Below are 16822 nucleotides of genomic sequence, written 5' to 3'. Positions count from 1 at the left end.
CTTCATCGTGCTCCCTTGCGCTGCAGGGACGTCCACGCACGTGCAGACTCGACACCCGCCCCCCCCCCGCCCCGACCAGGCCGAGCTGACCTCTGCCGAGAGCCAGGGCCGTGGACGGGGCCCCACACTCGGCCCCTCTCATCTTCCTGCCGCCTGAAGCTCAGAAGCCGATGTGAAAAAATTGAGGCTCACAGGGTCACCTGGGGTGTCATATGGAGGGTCACTTGGAAGGTCACTGGAGGGTCACTAGAGGGTCACATGCAGGGTCACATGCAGAGTCACATGGAAGGTCATAAGCATCACAAGGTGGGTCACTTGGAGGGTCCTTGGAGCATTACTTGGAGGGTCACATGGAGGGTCACTGGCAGATCACGTTGAGGGTCACTTGATGGACACTTGGAAGGTCACATGGAAGGTCACATGGAGGGTCATTTGGGTCACATGGAGGGTCACATGCAGGGTTACTTGCAAGGTCACATAGAGGGTCACTGGAGGATCACTTGGAGCATCACTTGGAGGGTCACTGGAGGGTCATTTGGAGGGCCACATGGAGGGTCACATAGAGGGTCACTTGGAGGGTCACTTGGAGCATCACTTGGAGCATCACTTGGAGAGTCACATGGAGAGTCACTGGAGGGTCAATTGGAGGATCACTTGGAGGATCACTTGGAGGGTCACTTGGAGGGTCAATGGAGAGTCACATAGAGGATCACATAGGGGGTCACTTGGAGCATCACTTAGTCACTTGGAGGGTCATATGGAGGGTCAAATGGAGAGTCACTGGAGGGTCACTTGGAGCGTCACTTGGAGGGTCACTGGAGGGTCATATGGAGGGTCACTTGGAGGGTCAATGGAGGGCCACATGGAGAGTCACAGAGGGTTACTTGGAGCATCACTTGGAGGGTCACTGGAGAGTCACATAGAGGATCACATAGGGGGTCACTTGGAGCATCACTTGGAGAGTCACTTGGAGGGTCCTATGGAGGGTCACATGGAGAGTCACTGGAGGGTCATATGGAGGGTCACAGAGGGTCACTTGGAGCGTCACTTGGAGCGTCACTCAGAGCGTCACTCGGAGTGTCACTTGGAGAGTCACTTGGAAGGTCACTTGGAGGGTCACATGCAGGGTCACATGAACAACCACCAGGAGGCCCTGGGCCAAGCTGGGATTGGAGCCTGGGTTGACCTGAGTCCAGCACCTGGGAGGACGTTTGCCCCCTGAGGGTCCCGGTCACCTGTGCTGCTCTCGGGGGAGCCTGCCCCCAGCCGGGTGGGCGGATGTCGTCGTCTGGCTCACGGGGTCCGGCCCCCTTCCTGTCCTGCTCCGTGGGTGCGCAGACACCACGGCCGCCCGCGCCTCGCCAGGACTATGGTTAATGAGCAGCCCGGCTGCCGTGGGAGGGCCCTGCCACCGCAGATAAGGGCCGCGGGCCCCGGGGAGCACTGTCCCTCCTCCCCTCCGTCTGTCCTGGGAGCAGAGCCCAGGATCGAGGCCCGACCATGGCCCAGCTGGTGGAATGTGTTCCCAACTTCTCAGAGGGGAACAACCAGCAGGTGAGGGGGAGCGGGGGGCTTAGGGCCAGGACACAGGTGTGCTCCGTGCGGGTCTGGGGAGCGGGTTTCCCCTGTCCTCAGCCACGGGGAGGTGCCCATGAGGCGGGGACTCGAAGGGGCCGACAGGGCTAAGGAAGAGGCCGGGGGATGGGTAGGCAGGCAGGGGTCCCCACACCTCCTCAGGTGGGCTCTGCTCTTATCCCCCCGTTACCGAGGAGGACACTGAGGCACAGGGAGTGGAGCAGACCCCCGACGGCCACAGAGCCCTGCTCCCGACCACTGGGCTGTCCTGCTGCCACAGAAGGTTCCGGGCCCTTCACTCGCCCCCCCCGCCCTGGGACTGCTTGGGAGGCCAGCACCCTGACCCTCTGTGTCCTTGGCCCATAGGTCACCTTCTTGGAGCCCAGCAGTCCCTCCATCCGGGTTCTGATTCCTGCCTCAGTTTCCCCTCTTTTCCCTCCTCTTGCTGACCCCAAGAAACACGGGCGGGCCTCCCCTGGCCTGCGCTCTTGGAGGGATTCCCATAAGCTCAGCGCTGGCTCCTTAGGCCCCTGTGTGGGTGGTGGTTGGGGCGGCAGGAGAGGCGCGGCTCCCCTGAGGCTCCTGTCCCTTCTTCCAAGTGGGGAAACTGAGGCACGGGGTCGGGCTCTCCTCCCCAGGTGATCGACGCCATCTCCCGAGCCGTGACCCAGACCCCGGGCTGTGTGCTGCTGGACGTGGACGCCGGCCCCTCCACCAACCGCACTGTCTACACCTTCGTGGGGCAGCCCCGGGCCGTGGTGGAGGGGGCCCTGAACGCCGCCCGGGCGGCCTTCCAGCTCATCGACATGAGCCAGCACCGGGGTGAGCGCGCGGCCGGCTCCGCCTCGGGCGCGGGGCAGCGGCCTAGGGCTTGTCCCGGGAGGGCCCCCGGGGGTCTCGGGCCGCCCGTGTTTCAGGGGTGCCCAGCGCCGGCATCCCGCGCGGGCCTGGGGGGGCCCGGGGCGCGAGGACGCGGGAGCCGGCCGTCCAGTGGACCGTCCAGGGCGGCCGGGGTCAAAGGTTGGACACACAGGGAGAGGTCAAGAGGGCAGGGTCTCTGGCCGCTGGGCGGGGGCGGGGGACCCACAGGTGATCCCAGCCGGTGAGCGAGGAAGCTAATCCCAGCCAAGGGCTCCCGCGCCGCGGGGCCCGTGGGGAGGGGCCCAGGTTTGGGGGAGGCCGCTCCGGAAGCTGCGGGGCCGAGGGCCGGGCGGCCAGTGGGAGCGCGGCGCCCGCCCGGGCACTGAGCCCCGTGGCTCCGAGGGGGACCTGGCCCGCTGGCTCTCGCAGGGTCCCCGCGGCGGAGGGCGGGGTGCGGCGGGGCGTCCAGGAGCCCTCTGAGCGCCCGGCCCAGCCTCCCCTTCCTCCACCCCTGTCCCTGCAGGGGAGCACCCCCGGATGGGCGCCCTGGACGTGTGCCCCTTCGTGCCCGTGAGGGGCGTCACCATGGATGAGTGTGTGCTCTGTGCCCAGGCCTTTGGCCGGCGGCTGGCAGAGGAGCTGGGCGTGCCGGGTGAGTGCGCCAGGAGGGGCCCCCCAGGGCAGGGCCCCCACCGCCCGCGGGGACCTCAGGGTCTCGGCCCGGCCGTCGGGGGCAGGGCCACCGCTTCCTAAGGGAATGACATCCTCTGGGGAGGTCAGACCCGGAGACCAGGGCGCCAGTGGGGGGCCGGGGGAGCCCCGCGGGGCCACGGGGGATGGGGTGGGTGCGCGCAGGGTGGGAGGGGCCAGTGCGGCAGCGCATGGTCCTGGGGACCCCGGGCTGCTGGGGCACGTTGCCTTCTAGAAAGAACCGAACGTGCTTCCCTCCCTCCCTCTACTTCTAACTCCTGGCGTCGGGGACACTGTGCAGGAGGGGCAGCAGGGTGGGGCCGCCCTGCCCCGGGGGGGGGCGCAGAGGAGGGGTCCCCGCCCAATCGGAGGCCCCATCAGTGACCCCCACACCCTCCTGAGAGACCCATGGATGCAGGAAGGGGGCGCAGGAAGCCGGCCGGTGCAGGCCGTGAGGGTTCAGCTCGCGTGTCCGGCACTGGGGCCCTGACCCCCGGGGACCCTACCCCCATCCCTGCCCCCCATCCCTGCCCCCACCCTGTGCCCTCTGCCCCCCCACCCCGCCCTGACCCCCGTGCCCTCGCAGTGTACCTGTACGGGGAGGCGGCCCAGACCGCGGGGCGCAGGGCCCTGCCGGCCATCCGGGCGGGGGAGTACGAGGCCCTCCCCGACAAGGTGCGTGTCCTGGCGGGGGTGGGGGGGTGGGGGGTGGGCCTGCAGGGGGGCGCCCGCCTCCTCCGCGACGGGCAGGGGCCCTCCCGGGGGTCGCCACAGCCCGGTGCGTCTCCCCGCAGCTCAAGCAGGCCGAGTGGGCGCCCGACTTTGGCCCCAGCTCCTTCGTCCCCCGCTGGGGGGCCACGGCCACGGGCGCTCGGAAGTTCCTCATCGCCTTCAACGTCAACCTGCTCGGCACCCGGGAGCAGGCGCATCGCATCGCCCTCAACATCCGGGAGCAGGGCCGGGGCCGGGACCAGGTGAGGGGCTCCCCAGCCTGGGCGTCTACGGCCGTGGCAGGTAGAGCCCTTGTTAGGGTCTCGCAGGATTCCATACTCCTGGGGGGACATCTGCTTCGGAGTCCCCCCACAGCTCCAGGGGCCCCGGGTACCCCCAGGTACCCCCCGGGGACTCCAGGTGCGCCCCACAGCTCCAGGGGCCCCGGGTACCCCCAGGTACCCCCCAGGGACTCTAGGTGCCCCCCACCCCCTGCCAGACAGCAAGGCCCCGGGAGCAGCATGTAAGAGCAACATAGCAGCAGGGCACACCCCGAATCCCTCTTTTTGTTCCTGCTGAATCCAGAGCCCAGAGGTCCGTCAGGTGGGCCCGGGAGCACAGAGCCCGCCTCTGGGCTGAGGGCGGGTGGCAGGGACGAGCGCGGGAGGGGGGGTTGGGGGGACCCAGGCGGGCTCCCAGGGCAGGGCGCGGTGTGGGCGAGGTGCTGGGGGGCAAGGCTGTGTGAGCCTGGTGCCCGCGGGGGCCTCAGGTCCCTGAGGGTGGCCTGTCCCCTGCTGGCTCGGCGAGGAGCAAGGGCGCCAGCCGGGGGCGGGGCAGCAGCGCAGCACCTGCGGGCCCCGGGGCCTGGGGGTGGGCAGGGCCTGAGCCGGAGTCTCCCTCGTAGCCAGGACGCCTGAAGAAGGTCCAGGGCATCGGCTGGTACCTGGATGAGAAGAACCTGGCCCAGGTGTCCACAAACCTCCTGGACTTCGAGGTCACAGCGCTGCATACGGTCTACGAGGAGACCTGCAGAGAAGCCCAGGTGGGCGCGGGCGTCCCTGGGGGAGGGGGGGTCCCTCCGGGTGGGCGGGGGGCGTCCCCCGGGGGGGCGGGGCGCGTCCCAGGACACCCTCAGGGCGTCTCCTGTCCCCCCTGCCCTGGACTGTCCCTGGACGTCTGCAGGAGCTGAGCGTCGCGGTGGTGGGCTCGCAGCTGGTGGGCTTGGTGCCCCTGAAGGCCCTTCTGGACGCCGCCGCCTTCTACTGCGAGAGGGAGAACCTCTTCATCCTGGAGGAGGAGCACCGCGTCAGGCTGGTGGGCCGGGACCCCGTGAGGGGCGGGGGGGCAGTGAGCTTGGGGCGCCTGCACCGGTCTGCAGGCCGGGCCTCCTCCCGCTCGCCTGCCGCCTCCTCCGAGGCCACAGGGGTTTCTCTGTCCCGTCCTGTAACCCGTCCCCGCAGAGGACGCCACCACCTCCGGCCACCTGGCGTGTGCTGGCGGCGCCCGTTGGGGCGGAGGTCGCGCCCTCCCGAGTCAGGCCCGCACCCCGGTGGGTGGCTTTGGGGGCACGGCCATCGGCCATCGTAAGAGGAGGAAGCGTTCCAGCCCATGAACGTGGGCTCTCCACTTATTTACATTTCCTTTAATTTATTTCAACAACGTTTTATAGTTTTTATCGTACTGGTCTTGGTTAAGTTAACCAACTCCTAATTTATCCCTTTTCATATTATTGTAAATGGAATTGCTTTTGCAACTTCTTCCCAGGGCTCATCGTGAGTGCGTAGAAATGCTCTGGGTCTTGCGCGTTGACGCGCACCCCGCTCCCTTCCTCGTCTCGTTTGTTAGCTCTCGGTGCTTAAACGGTTCAGTTCAAATACTATACTTCACCCTTTGGCTCTTTATCAACGGGGACGGTGTCCGTTGACGCTTGGGGACGACAGACAAGCACGGGGGCGCTCTCCTGCGAGTGGCCAACTCCGCTCTGGATTTAAATCGTCCCGTCCCCGTTTGTACATCGTCAGATTTGCGACACTTAACCTTCTGGAGGCGCCCACAGGTGCTGGACCTCACCCCGCTCCTCCTTGCCTGTGTTGCCTGAGTCTCCCAGCCCGTGGGTGGTTGGACACACAGGCTCACGGTGCTTCCCTGTGCGGGACGTGGCACCCTTGGCCCCGACTTTCTGCGAACTTATTCTTGCAAGATAGTCGGACGACCGGAATCGCGGGTCACCTGCCTTCACCCGAGCGTGTTGCAGACGTAGCTCCACCGTCTCCGGGGTCATGGCCCCAGGGGAGGCCTATGGCTGTGGTCATGTCCCCGGTCTCCAGGGGCTGGTCCTTATCCCCGATGCCGGAAGAACTTCCTCTTTGTCCTGGAAGTCCACTGAGGTCTTCCCCTTGTAGTCGCTCTCGTTTCCTCCACGTAGCTTCTGAGCTACTGATGTGGTTTGGGCTCTTTCTGGCTGTTGCACAATTTTGTGTAATTGTTTTCCGTTGATGTGATCCCCTACTCACAGTAAAGCTGTAGGATCGGGACGAGGAACCCGCGCCAGCTCCAGGCTCTCCGGTTGTTTGCATTCGCCCCATTCGCTGCGACGTTCTATGTATCCACGCAGAATCGTAATTTTTTTTTTCTTTTTGGACGGAAGGCGCATTTTAGAGTAGGTTAGAGACGTTGTACCGTTTTCTAACTTTACCCTTTCTCGGTAAGAAAATGCTTTTATTTTCTCCCTCCTCAGGAAACAGAATTTATTCACAAAGTTTGACGAGTAATATATACAAACATTAAGGAATGTGTTATAAATATCTAAAAATGCCTTAACTAGTTTCAATGCATTGTCTTTACAGATATGCGTTTTTTAAAAAAAAGTTCTCTATTTAAATTCAATTTAGTTAACATATGCTGTATTATTAGCTTCAGGGGTAGAATTTAGTGATTCATTATATAGCTATTCAGTCATATAGTTGCACATTTATAACGCCGAGGGACGGGGAGCATCTTCCCGCGTGCCTGGGCCCCGTGTGGGTCTCCGCTCACGTGTCTGCTCACGTCTTCCGCCCATCTCTTGAGGGATTGTTCGTCTCTCGGGTGTTGAGTTTGGGAAGTTCCTCGTGGATCTCGGACACCAGCCCTTGGCGGGGGAGACGCTCGCAAGCATCCCCGCCCACCCCGCAGGTCGTCTTGGTTCTTTTTTTTTTTTTTTTTAAATTTTATTTATTTATGATAGTCACAGAGAGAGAGAGAGGCAGAGACACAGGCAGAGGGAGAAGCAGGCTCCATGCACCGGGAGCCCGATGTGGGATTCGATCCCAGGTCTCCAGGATCAGGCCCTGGGCCAAAGGCAGGCGCCAAACCGCTGCGCCACCCAGGGTCTTGGTTCTGTTGACTGGCTCCTCGGCTGTGAGGACGCTTGTGATCCCGGTCAGGCCCCATTGCTCACTTGTGCCTCCGCGTCCCTTGCCGTCGGAGACGCGGCGACCCAGGGCGGCTGCGGCCGAGGCCTTCCATTCACTTGGAGTCTGTTTCCCGGTGTGGTCCGAGGAAGTGGCCCAGTTTCAGTCTTCTGCCCGTGACTCTCCAGTTTCCCCAACACCGTTTGCTGAAGAGACTGTCCTTTTCCCGGTGGATGGTCTTTCCTGCTTTGTCGAAGATGAGTTGACCATAGAGTTGAGGGTCTACTTTTGGGTTCTGTGGATCTATGCGTCTGTTTCTGGGCCAGTTCCTACTGGAAAAGAAAAAAAAAAAAAGGAAATGGCTTTCATCTCTCCTGCATTTATTTATTCCTTATTAACGTGTTTGATGCTCTTCCGTATTTCTTACCGTGTTGTTTCCTATTCTTTACCTGAGAGTTGTGCTGTCCGCAGTCTTTGAAGGTCCGATTTTGCAATTGCTGCACCTGTTCACTTTGTCACGGCGACTTGCTGCTTCATGTGTTTTGTGATTTTCAATCGGGCGTGCGTGTTCTGTGCGACTTTATCTGTGGCAATTCTTGGACGCCCGGGTTTAAAGTCTGCATTCGCCTCTGTTAGGTCTTGGATGCGTGATCACACGGGGCCCCGCGGACTCAGTCTTTTGCTTGGAGCTTTGGAACTACGCAGAGTTCAGGGGGGCTTGTGGTTAGAATTCCCAGGAAGGGTCTTTCCTGCTTCACCAAAGGGAAGGCAGAGACAGAAGTATCCCAATTGCATCCTTAAGTGGGTTTTTTTTTTTTCTTTGCTTGTTTGTTTTTGTTGTTGTTTTGTTTAATCCAAGTTCATCCTTGGAGATGTCCCCTTTCAGAGGCCTCCGGCCTGACCCTCACTTTTCATGCTCGTGAGGAGCTGCCAGAGGCTCTCAGATGCACCAGGGTGGAGCCAGCTTGAGGGTGAGCAGGGCTCCCTTTCTGGTCATTTCTGGCCTTCAATGAGCTCCTTTACATTCTGGCAGCTTAGCCAGGCATTTAATTCATTTTTAAATTTTGTCTTCCTGTGCGGGAGGGCTCTGCTTTAGCACTTGCTGAGGACTCCGTGGGCTCTCAAGAAGCACTCTTACTATTTCCATGTCCTCAGGGAGACCTCCCGGCCACCCTCTGCCCCTGGGACTCTGCTGCCTTGTTTCTCTCAACGGGCACTTGTCGCTCCCCAGCTTGCTTCAAAGTGTCCGCTCAGCTCAGCACAGCTGGGTATGCCATGGCCTGCGGCACATAAAGTGTCGTGACTATTTTTTGGTGGAAAGATTTCTAAGGTTAAATGGAGATTGTTCCATGAGGTGAAATCTAGTTTTCCTCAAAGAACAAGACTTGTTTGGGTGAATCAGGCAGCTCCTGGGCTTTACAAGTTGCGACAACTGACGCCCAGTGAATTATGAATCTTGTCCAAAGGGGTAGTTTTGTTGGTCCCTTTCAGGGATGGCTCACGTGTGTGCTGGCGTCTGTGAGACGCACATGGCTTAGAAGGAGGGCCCTCCTGCCTCTGGGTCTCGGTTCCCCTGTGGGCGAAGATGGGTGGGTGGGGGCCCTGCTCCGGGCTGGGGGCCTTCCCGGAAGCCAGCGGACGGCAAGCTCCTGGGGGTGGGCATGCGGCCAGCTATGCTCCCCGCACAAAGCTGACAGAGCAGGGGTGCCACCGTCAGCTCTGGGGGGACCCCACCACTCGGGGGCCCGGCTCAGGTCGGGGGTCGAGGAGGCTCGACATCATCGGCCCCTTTTTCCAGGTGGTGAACCGGCTGGGCCTGGACTCTCTGTCCCCGTTCAACCCTAAGGAGCGGATCATCGAGTGAGCCCCCGCGGAGCCCTGCCTCAGTCCTTTCTGAGCCCCCGGGGTGGTCCCTTGCTCGTCACGGCACCGGGGGCCTGGGCCAGCCGGGCGGCCGGGGGTGCTTGGAGGACACGGTGGGCCCCGACGCCACCCTGCCGGGTCGTCACGGGGGCTAGTGCGTGCCCGTGGCCCGTGGTGGTGAGGGGCCGTGTGGGGAGCGGCCGCGGTCGGGGGCACAGCCTGCAGCGACCTGGGCCCTGCCCCCCCGCCCCCCGCCCCGCTCAGCCGACCCCTCCCCTCAGGTACCTGGTGCCCGACGGCGGGCCCGAGCCGAGCCTGGCGGACCAGCCGCTGCGTGCCTTTGTCCGTGAGGTGGGCGCCCGCTCGGCGGCCCCCGGGGGCGGCTCCGTGGCAGCGGCCAGTGCGGCCCTGGTGAGCGGCGAGGGGCGGGGGCGGGGGCGGCGGCCGAGGGCCTGGCCCGGCCCGGTCTCACGGCTCCCGCCCGCACAGGGCGCCGCGCTGGCCTCCATGGCCGGCCTCATGACGTACGGGCGGCGCCAGTTTGAGCACCTGGATGCCACCGTGCGGCGCCTCGTCCCGCCCTTCCACGCCGCCGCGGCCGCGCTGACGGAGCTGGTGGACGCCGACGCCCGAGCCTTCCGGGCCTACCTGGTGAGTGCTCGAGGGACGGCCGGCCCGAGGGGGACACGGCGGGGCGGGGGGGTCGCCCGCCAGGGAGCCTGGGGGGGACGCGGTCCCGCCGCTATCGCGCCCCCCGGGGACGCAGGCCGAGTCCGGGGCTCGGAGGGGCAGCGCTCGCCGTCTCGGGCGCTGGAGGAGACGCTGCGGCCACAGGCAGAGCGAGGCCGGGGGCGCTGGGAGGCTCCACACCTCGCTCACCTACCCAAGGAAGGAGGGTCGGGGGGGGGCATCGGGGGTGGGTCGGGGGTCAGTCGGGGTCAGGCGGGGTCAGATGGGGGTCAGGCAGCAGGTCAGGGAGGTCAGGCGGTGGTCAGGCGAGGGTAGATGGGGGTCAGGTGGGGTCAGGCGGGGTCAGGCGGGGTCAGGTGGGGTCAGGTGGGGTCAGATGGGGGTCAGGCAGCAGGTCAGGGAGGTCAGGCGGTGGTCAGGCGAGGGTAGATGGGGGTCAGGTGGGGTCAGGCGGGGTCAGGTGGGGCCAGGCGGGGTCAGGCAGCAGGTCAGGGAGGTCAGGCGGTGGTCAGGCGAGGGTAGATGGGGGTCAGGTGGGGTCAGGTGGGGTCAGATGGGGGTCAGGCAGCAGGTCAGGGAGGTCAGGCAGTGGTCAGGCGAGGGTAGATGGGGGTCAGGTGGGGTCAGGTGGGGTCAGGTGGGTTCAGGCGGGGTCAGGCGGGGTCAGGTGGGGTCAGGCGGGGTCAGGCAGCAGGTCAGGGAGGTCAGGCGGTGGTCAGGCGAGGGTAGATGGGGGTCAGGTGGGGTCAGGTGGGGTCAGGTGGGTTCAGGCGGGGGGGCGACGACAGGGCCATAGCTGGAACCGGGGGCAGGGGATGCAGCACTTGCGGGATGATCAGAGACGTGAGTCCAGCACCAAAGCCCCACCCCACCCCACCCCGCGTCGGGGTCCTGAGCAGTTCGTGGTGGAAGGACCCGGGAGAGGCGTGAGCTCACAGCCACCAGCTGCCCCAGAGGCTTCCAGATGGGGCCACCTCACGGGCGGGCCTGGGCCGAGGCGAGTCAGGGTGGCAGGAGCCCCCAGGCTCTGATGCCCCCAGTGACGTCCAGGGCACGCCGTGCACCCCAGAGTGAAGGCTGGAACCAGGGGAGCCATTGAGGTCTCGCCAGGTTAGCGTCTGGCACTGAAGGTCACGGCCTCGGGAGGCAGGACATCCAGCGCCTTCTTCCATCTGTTCCTAGACGTAAATTTCATTGACGCGCTGTCCAGGGTAGGTGAGGACGCGGTCCAGAGCTCACAGGACAGGCTGGGGGGAGCAGCCCCGCGCCCTGGGCAGGCGTGTTTCTAGGACACGCGTCCCGAGATGTTTGTATTGGCGAAAAGCCAGTTTTTCTTTTTCTCCTCATTTCCCGCACAAGTGGCGTCATACGTGTTCTTGGTTTCCCTCTGGGGCTCGTCATGTGACGCTCGGTTAGAGCCGCTTCTATGTGGTGCGTAGAGACCACAAGCCGCCAGCTGCCACTGCAGGTCTTCCCTGGCTCGTGGTGACCGGGTTGTGGCCGATAGATCCAGCCTATGTTCAAAATACTCTGAACGGAAAATGCATTTAACACCTGGGCCGTGGCGCACGGCAGGGTAGCTGGGCACACGCAGGGGGCGGCGGCGGGCGAAGCTCCCCCGTGAGAGTCGAGCAGCTCGTGTGAGGACCGAATGCCCGCCGGGACCCACGGGAGGGCCGTGACCGCGCAGCGCTGGCCTGGCAAAGACCCACATGCGAAGCGCCAAGCGCTGCTCCCACTGAGTGCACATCACTCCCGCCGCCACCACGACGTCAGAACATCCTAGGTCGGACCGTGTAGGCGGGAGCCCGTCGTGTCCTGTGCACGTCTGGGGGGGACACTGCGCGGGAAGCCAAACACGAACTGCAGCGGGAGGCGGGGAGGCAGGCGGCCTGAGGGGTGCAGGGAAACCCCTGCTCCCTGCGCAAGTGCCTCGGCCTCCTGACCGGGAAGAGCGGGGCCCGGGGTCGCCCCAATCCCCAAGGGTCCGCAGAGGAGCCGCTTCCTCCCGGATCAGGGCCTGTGGGCAAGAGGACCACGTGGGGGGGGACCGAACCCCGGGGGATGGGCTGGGCTTTGTCCGCGGGCAGGAGCTGTGGGGGTGGCCGCTAGGGTTCGTTCGGCCTCTGGTTGGAGACTCAGCCGCATCCAGAAGGGACACGTTCCGCAGCCGGCCGGGCCCTGGTCCTCGCGGGCGGGACGTCAGTGTGTGAGGGAGACTCCTGGGCAGACGCAGGGGTGCGGGGTGGGTGCCCAACATAGCGGCCGGCATGAGCACTGTCGGGAGGAGGGCCCCAGCTGGTACGGGTGGGAGTGGAGGGGGGTGGAGGGGGCAGGGGAGGGGGTAGGGGGCATGGTGGGGGTGTAGGGGGTGTAGGGGTGGGGTGTAGGGAGGTGTAGGGGGTGTGGGGGAACAGGGTGGGGGTGTAGGGGGAACAGGGATATAGAGGGGTGTAGGGGGATATGGGTGGGGGTGTAGGGGGAGCAGTGGTGTAGAGGGGTGTAGGGGGGTGTGGGTGTGGGGGGGCAGGGTGGGGGTGTAGAGGGATGTACGGGGGTGTGAGGGGCAGGGTGGGGGTGTAGGGGGTATAGGGGGCTTAGAGGGGTGTAGGGGGCAGGGCTGGGGCAGCACACCTGGTGCAGCGGCCGGGGTTAGGGCCCAGGCAGTGACGGGGGCCCGTGCTGCTGGGGTCCCCCGGCCCCTGAGCCCCCCGTGCCCTCATCCCCACAGTGGGAGCCTCGGCACCGGGTGGCAGGGCTGCTCCGAGGGGCTTCTGTGCCCTGGGACCCCCGGCCGCGGTGTGGACGCTGTCCTGGCCCCACGCGGACTCTCCGGGGGGCCCCGGGCCGCTGCCGCTGCTCACCCCACGTGCTCTGTGTCCTCTTCTCCCAGGAGGCAACGAAGCTGCCCAAGAGCACGGAGGAGGAGAGGGACAGGTGAGTGCCACGGGGACACCGGCGCCCTGCCCTTGGAGCCCTTCCGTCCGCCCCGGGTCCCCTCCCCGCTCTGGGCTGGGTGGAGGGGGACGGGGCAGGCGGGCCCCGGGCGTCCGGGCCCTGACGGGCGGCCCCCGTGGATCCAGGCGGGCGGCGGCCCTGCAGGAGGGGCTGCGGCAGGCGGTGGCCGTGCCCCTGGCCCTCGCGGACACGGTGGCCTCGCTGTGGCCGGCGCTGCAGGAGCTGGCGCGCTGCGGGAACCTGGCCTGCCGGTCGGACCTGCAGGTACGGGGAGGGGCCCGGCCTCCTGCTGCAGGGGGGCCGCGGGGAGGGTCGTGGGTGCTGGCTGAGGGACCTCCGAGGTACCTCCTTGACTCACCTGGACCTCGGGCCCACCCCAGCTCCGCCGCGGACCCCCGGAGACCCCACCTTCCCATCCCCCCATTCCTCGGCCCTTGCTCCGCGGAGAGCCCTGGCCGGGAGCCCGCGCGGCGGAGCCTCGCCTCGTCAGGGGAGGGCGTGGGCTCTGAGCCCGGAGGGCCGGGCAGGAGCCCCCCGCGCGTGCACCCCTGGGCCTCTGCAGGCGGGCTGCCCTGCGCCCCTAGAGGACTGGGGACCCTCGGGTGACGAGGCCCGCGTGGTGGAGGGGCAGGGGAGCGCGCCCGCCCAGGCCACGGCCGCGGCTCCGCTCTCCCCTGCTGCAGGTGGCGGCCAAAGCCCTGGAGACCGGCGTGTTTGGTGCGTATTTCAACGTGCTCATCAACCTGAAGGACATCACGGACGACGTGTTTAAGGACCAGGTGGGCAGGAGGCGCCCGGGGCTCGGCCCGCAGTGGGACCCAGCGGTGGCTTCGGTGCTGCGGTGCCACCGCGTGGCCTGGGAGTGTCCCCTGTGAGATGCCTCTGGGTCCCGACCATGTAGGTGTCAACTTGCAGGCTGGGCCACGTGAGCCCCTCTGGGCTCGGGGTCACAGCTCTGCCCCCCATGGTTGCGGCCACAGTGGGAAGACCCGGTGGGGGGGCCTGCTGTCCTCAAATCTCAGGAGAGTGCTGCAAGAAGTCGGGGGCCCCCAGGTCGGGGGCTTGGGACCACCCGGAGAGGACAGGCCGGGGAGCATGGCGGGGACACAGGGCGGCCGGGACCCGGGGCTGGTGGGGACGGGTTCAGGTGCAGGGTGACGCCTGGGCCGTGTCTGCCAGACCCGCCAGCACATCGCCAGGCTCCTGCAGGACGCCAAGACCCAGGCAGCGCTGGTGCTGGACCACCTGGAGGCCCGGCAGGAGTGATTGTGGCCGGGACACTGCGCGGATGCCGCACCCCTCCACGCCCCCCCCTTCCCACGGGCCGGCCCTGCTCAGCGACACAGCCTCCAGACACGTCCCTGTGGGGCCCCGCGCAGGCTGGGGGGTCAGGGGTGCACTTGGGGAGCGAGTCACCCCCCATCACCTGCCGCCCTGAGTAAAGTGATGACCTATCAGTGCCCGTGTGGTGTGACTGGAGGTGACTGGAGAAGGGACGGCGGGCTCAGTGGGCGGGGACGGGCCGAGATGCGTGGGCATGGGGACAGGGGTCAGAGGAGTCAGGGGACACGCCGGTCCCAGGGTTCCACAGACACGTGAGCCAGGCCCCTGGAGCCTGAGCCGGGCCAGGGGTCACTGGGAGCTCCCGGGGCTGGGGCCGTCCCCTCCCGGCCCCCCTCACACCTCCTTAGCAGGAGCTCCCGGGGCCTGGTCGGTATTTAGAGAGACTGATACTCTAAAACGTGTTTTATTCACTCATCCTTCCCCATATTTTCATTGTGAAATGTAAGAGACATTCAGAAACCATGGCCAACAGCTCAACGGCTTGTGACCATGTCCCGGGTCGCCCTCTCCGGTCTCAGAATCCCCCCGACTCCCAGGACCCTGCTCGACAGCCCCTGAACCCATTCCCCTGTTGGCCCGTGTGCAGACGCGAGCTCGGCGGCTTGCTGACCTCAGAGCCCTCTGACCCCTGTGGTCCGGCCTGTCGTTCAAAGCCCCCGTTTCCTTGTTGGTCTGCAACTTGGACGACCTGTGCACTGCTGTGGGCGGGGTGCGCGGGCCCTGCTATATTGTACTATCATCAGTGGGTTTCTTTAATTCGGTTATTAATTGGCTTTTGTCACTGGCTGCTGCCACGTTAGGGGCATAAATATCTACAACTGCCTGATCTTGTCGGAAAGACCCTTTCATCTTGGCGTAGACGCTTTACGATGAGAGACCCCCTCTCATCTCTTGTTACAGTCTCTTTGGTTTATTTTTATTTTTTATTTTTTTAAGGGTTATTTATTTATTTACTTATTAATAACTCCTCCTTATTTATTTATTCATGAGAGACACACAGAGAGAGAGAGAGGCAGAGACACAGGCAGAGGGAGAAGCAGGCTCCATGCAGGGAGCCCGACGCAGGACTCGATCTCGGGTCTCCAGGACCACACCCTGGGCCAAAGGCAGGCGCCAAACCACTGAGCCACCCAGGGATCCCCTTTCTTTGGTTTAAAATCTAATTTGTGTGATAGAAGGATAGTCACTACTGGCATCTGTTAGCATGAGACAGGGGTCTCCGCTCCCCACTTTCAATCAGTAGTTGCCTTTGGGTCTAAATGAGTCTCCTGTAGACACCACATGGAGGGGCCTTGCTTTTTTTTATCCAATCTGTGCCCTGTGTCTTCTGATTGGAGCATTTAGCCCATTCACATTCAGAGGAACTATTGAGAGAGATGAATTTAGTGCCATCCTATTACCTGTAAAGCCCCTGTTTCTGTAGATTGTCTTTGCTTCTTTCTGGTCTATGTTACTCTGGGGCTCTCTCTTCTCTTACGGGATCCCCCTTAATATTTCTTGCAGGCTTGCTTTTGTGATCACGTCTTCTTTCAGTTTCTGTGCGTCCTGGAAGCTCTTTCTCTCTCCTTCCACTCTGAATGACGGCCTTGCTGGACAAAGTATTCATGGCTGCGTGTTTTTCTCATAATAGCGCCTGGATGTCACGCCAGCCCTTTCTCCCTGCCAGGTCTCTACGGACAGGTCGGCCGCCAGCCTAATGTGTCTGCCCTTGTAGGTTAAGGAGCTGTTGTCCTGAGCTGCGTTCGGGATTCTCTCTTTGTCTCTGAGATTTGCAAGCCCCCCTATTATAGTCGGGGTGCTGACCTATTTTTGTTGATTTTGGGGGGGGGGCTCTCTGTGCCTCCTGGACTTGGAGGCCTGCTTCCTCCCCAGATTAGGGACATTCTCAGCTATGAATTGTTCAAATACTCCTTCTGCATCCCCTTCTGAGATCCTGATTATTTGAATATTATTTTTTTTAAGATTTTATTTATTTATTCATGAGAGACATGGAGAGAGAGAGAGGCAGAGACACAGGCAGAGGGAGAAGCAGGCTCCATGCACCGGGAGCCCGATGTGGGACTCAATCCCAGGTCTCCAGGATCACACCCTGGGCTGAAGGTGGCGTGAAACTGCTGAGCCTCCCCGGCTGCCCATATTATTTTATGGTGTCACTGATGTCTTAAATTCTTCCTTGGGGTGGAGTAGTTGTTTATCTCTATTTCTCAGCATCCTCGTTCTCCATCATCTTGTCTTCTAGGTCCCCGACTCTCTTCCACCTGGTTTATCACAGCAGTTAAAGCCTCCACTCCTGAGAGCACCTCAGTAATGACATTTTTAAATTTCAGCCTGATTAGACTTTAGTTATTTCTCCACTGAGGGATTCTCTGGTTGTCTTCTGTGCTTTTCCCAGGCTCAGCTACCATCTTTATAATCGTTTTGAATTCTGTTTCTGACACCTAATTTATACCCACGTTGACTAAATCCCTGGCAGTGAGTACTGCTTCCTGTTCTCACTTTTGGGGTGAGTTTCTCCATCTTGTCATTATGTCCAGAAAAGAATAGATGAAAGAGAGAGAGAAGGCAAAAATAGCAACAATACCAGAAAAATGCAAACAAAACAAACCAGAAGAAAACAGAAACAAAACAAAATAAGGAAAGAAAATCAAACAAAGAGTAACACAGAACGAAAGAGTAGACTAGATCCTGGGTGTATTTTGGTCTGTTTGCTAAAAGAAACTAGATCCAAAATAGGATCT

The 16822-nt window shown here is 63.0% G+C and overlaps 1 protein-coding gene across 1 annotated transcript; it reads left to right on the top strand.

Moving 5' to 3' along the window:
• Nucleotides 1–1396: 1396 nt before the first annotated feature.
• FTCD (formimidoyltransferase cyclodeaminase) lies at nt 1397–14197 on the top strand. The gene is made up of 14 exons (XM_077879463.1): nt 1397–1554; nt 2214–2397; nt 2960–3088; nt 3713–3801; nt 3921–4100; nt 4742–4879; nt 5020–5151; nt 9028–9089; nt 9374–9443; nt 9582–9743; nt 12676–12719; nt 12866–13004; nt 13424–13519; nt 13920–14197. The coding sequence occupies exons 1-14, from the start codon at nt 1501–1503 to the stop codon at nt 14004–14006; spliced, it is 1566 nt and encodes a 521-aa protein (XP_077735589.1). The 5' UTR covers nt 1397–1500; the 3' UTR covers nt 14007–14197.
• Nucleotides 14198–16822: the final 2625 nt, after the last annotated feature.

The sequence above is a fragment of the Canis aureus genome, chromosome 30 (assembly GCF_053574225.1).
Source record: "Canis aureus isolate CA01 chromosome 30, VMU_Caureus_v.1.0, whole genome shotgun sequence".
Lineage (NCBI taxonomy): Eukaryota > Metazoa > Chordata > Mammalia > Carnivora > Canidae > Canis > Canis aureus.
The sequence above is the reverse complement of the archived record's forward strand: the minus strand, read 5'-3'. Positions and strand labels throughout refer to the sequence as shown.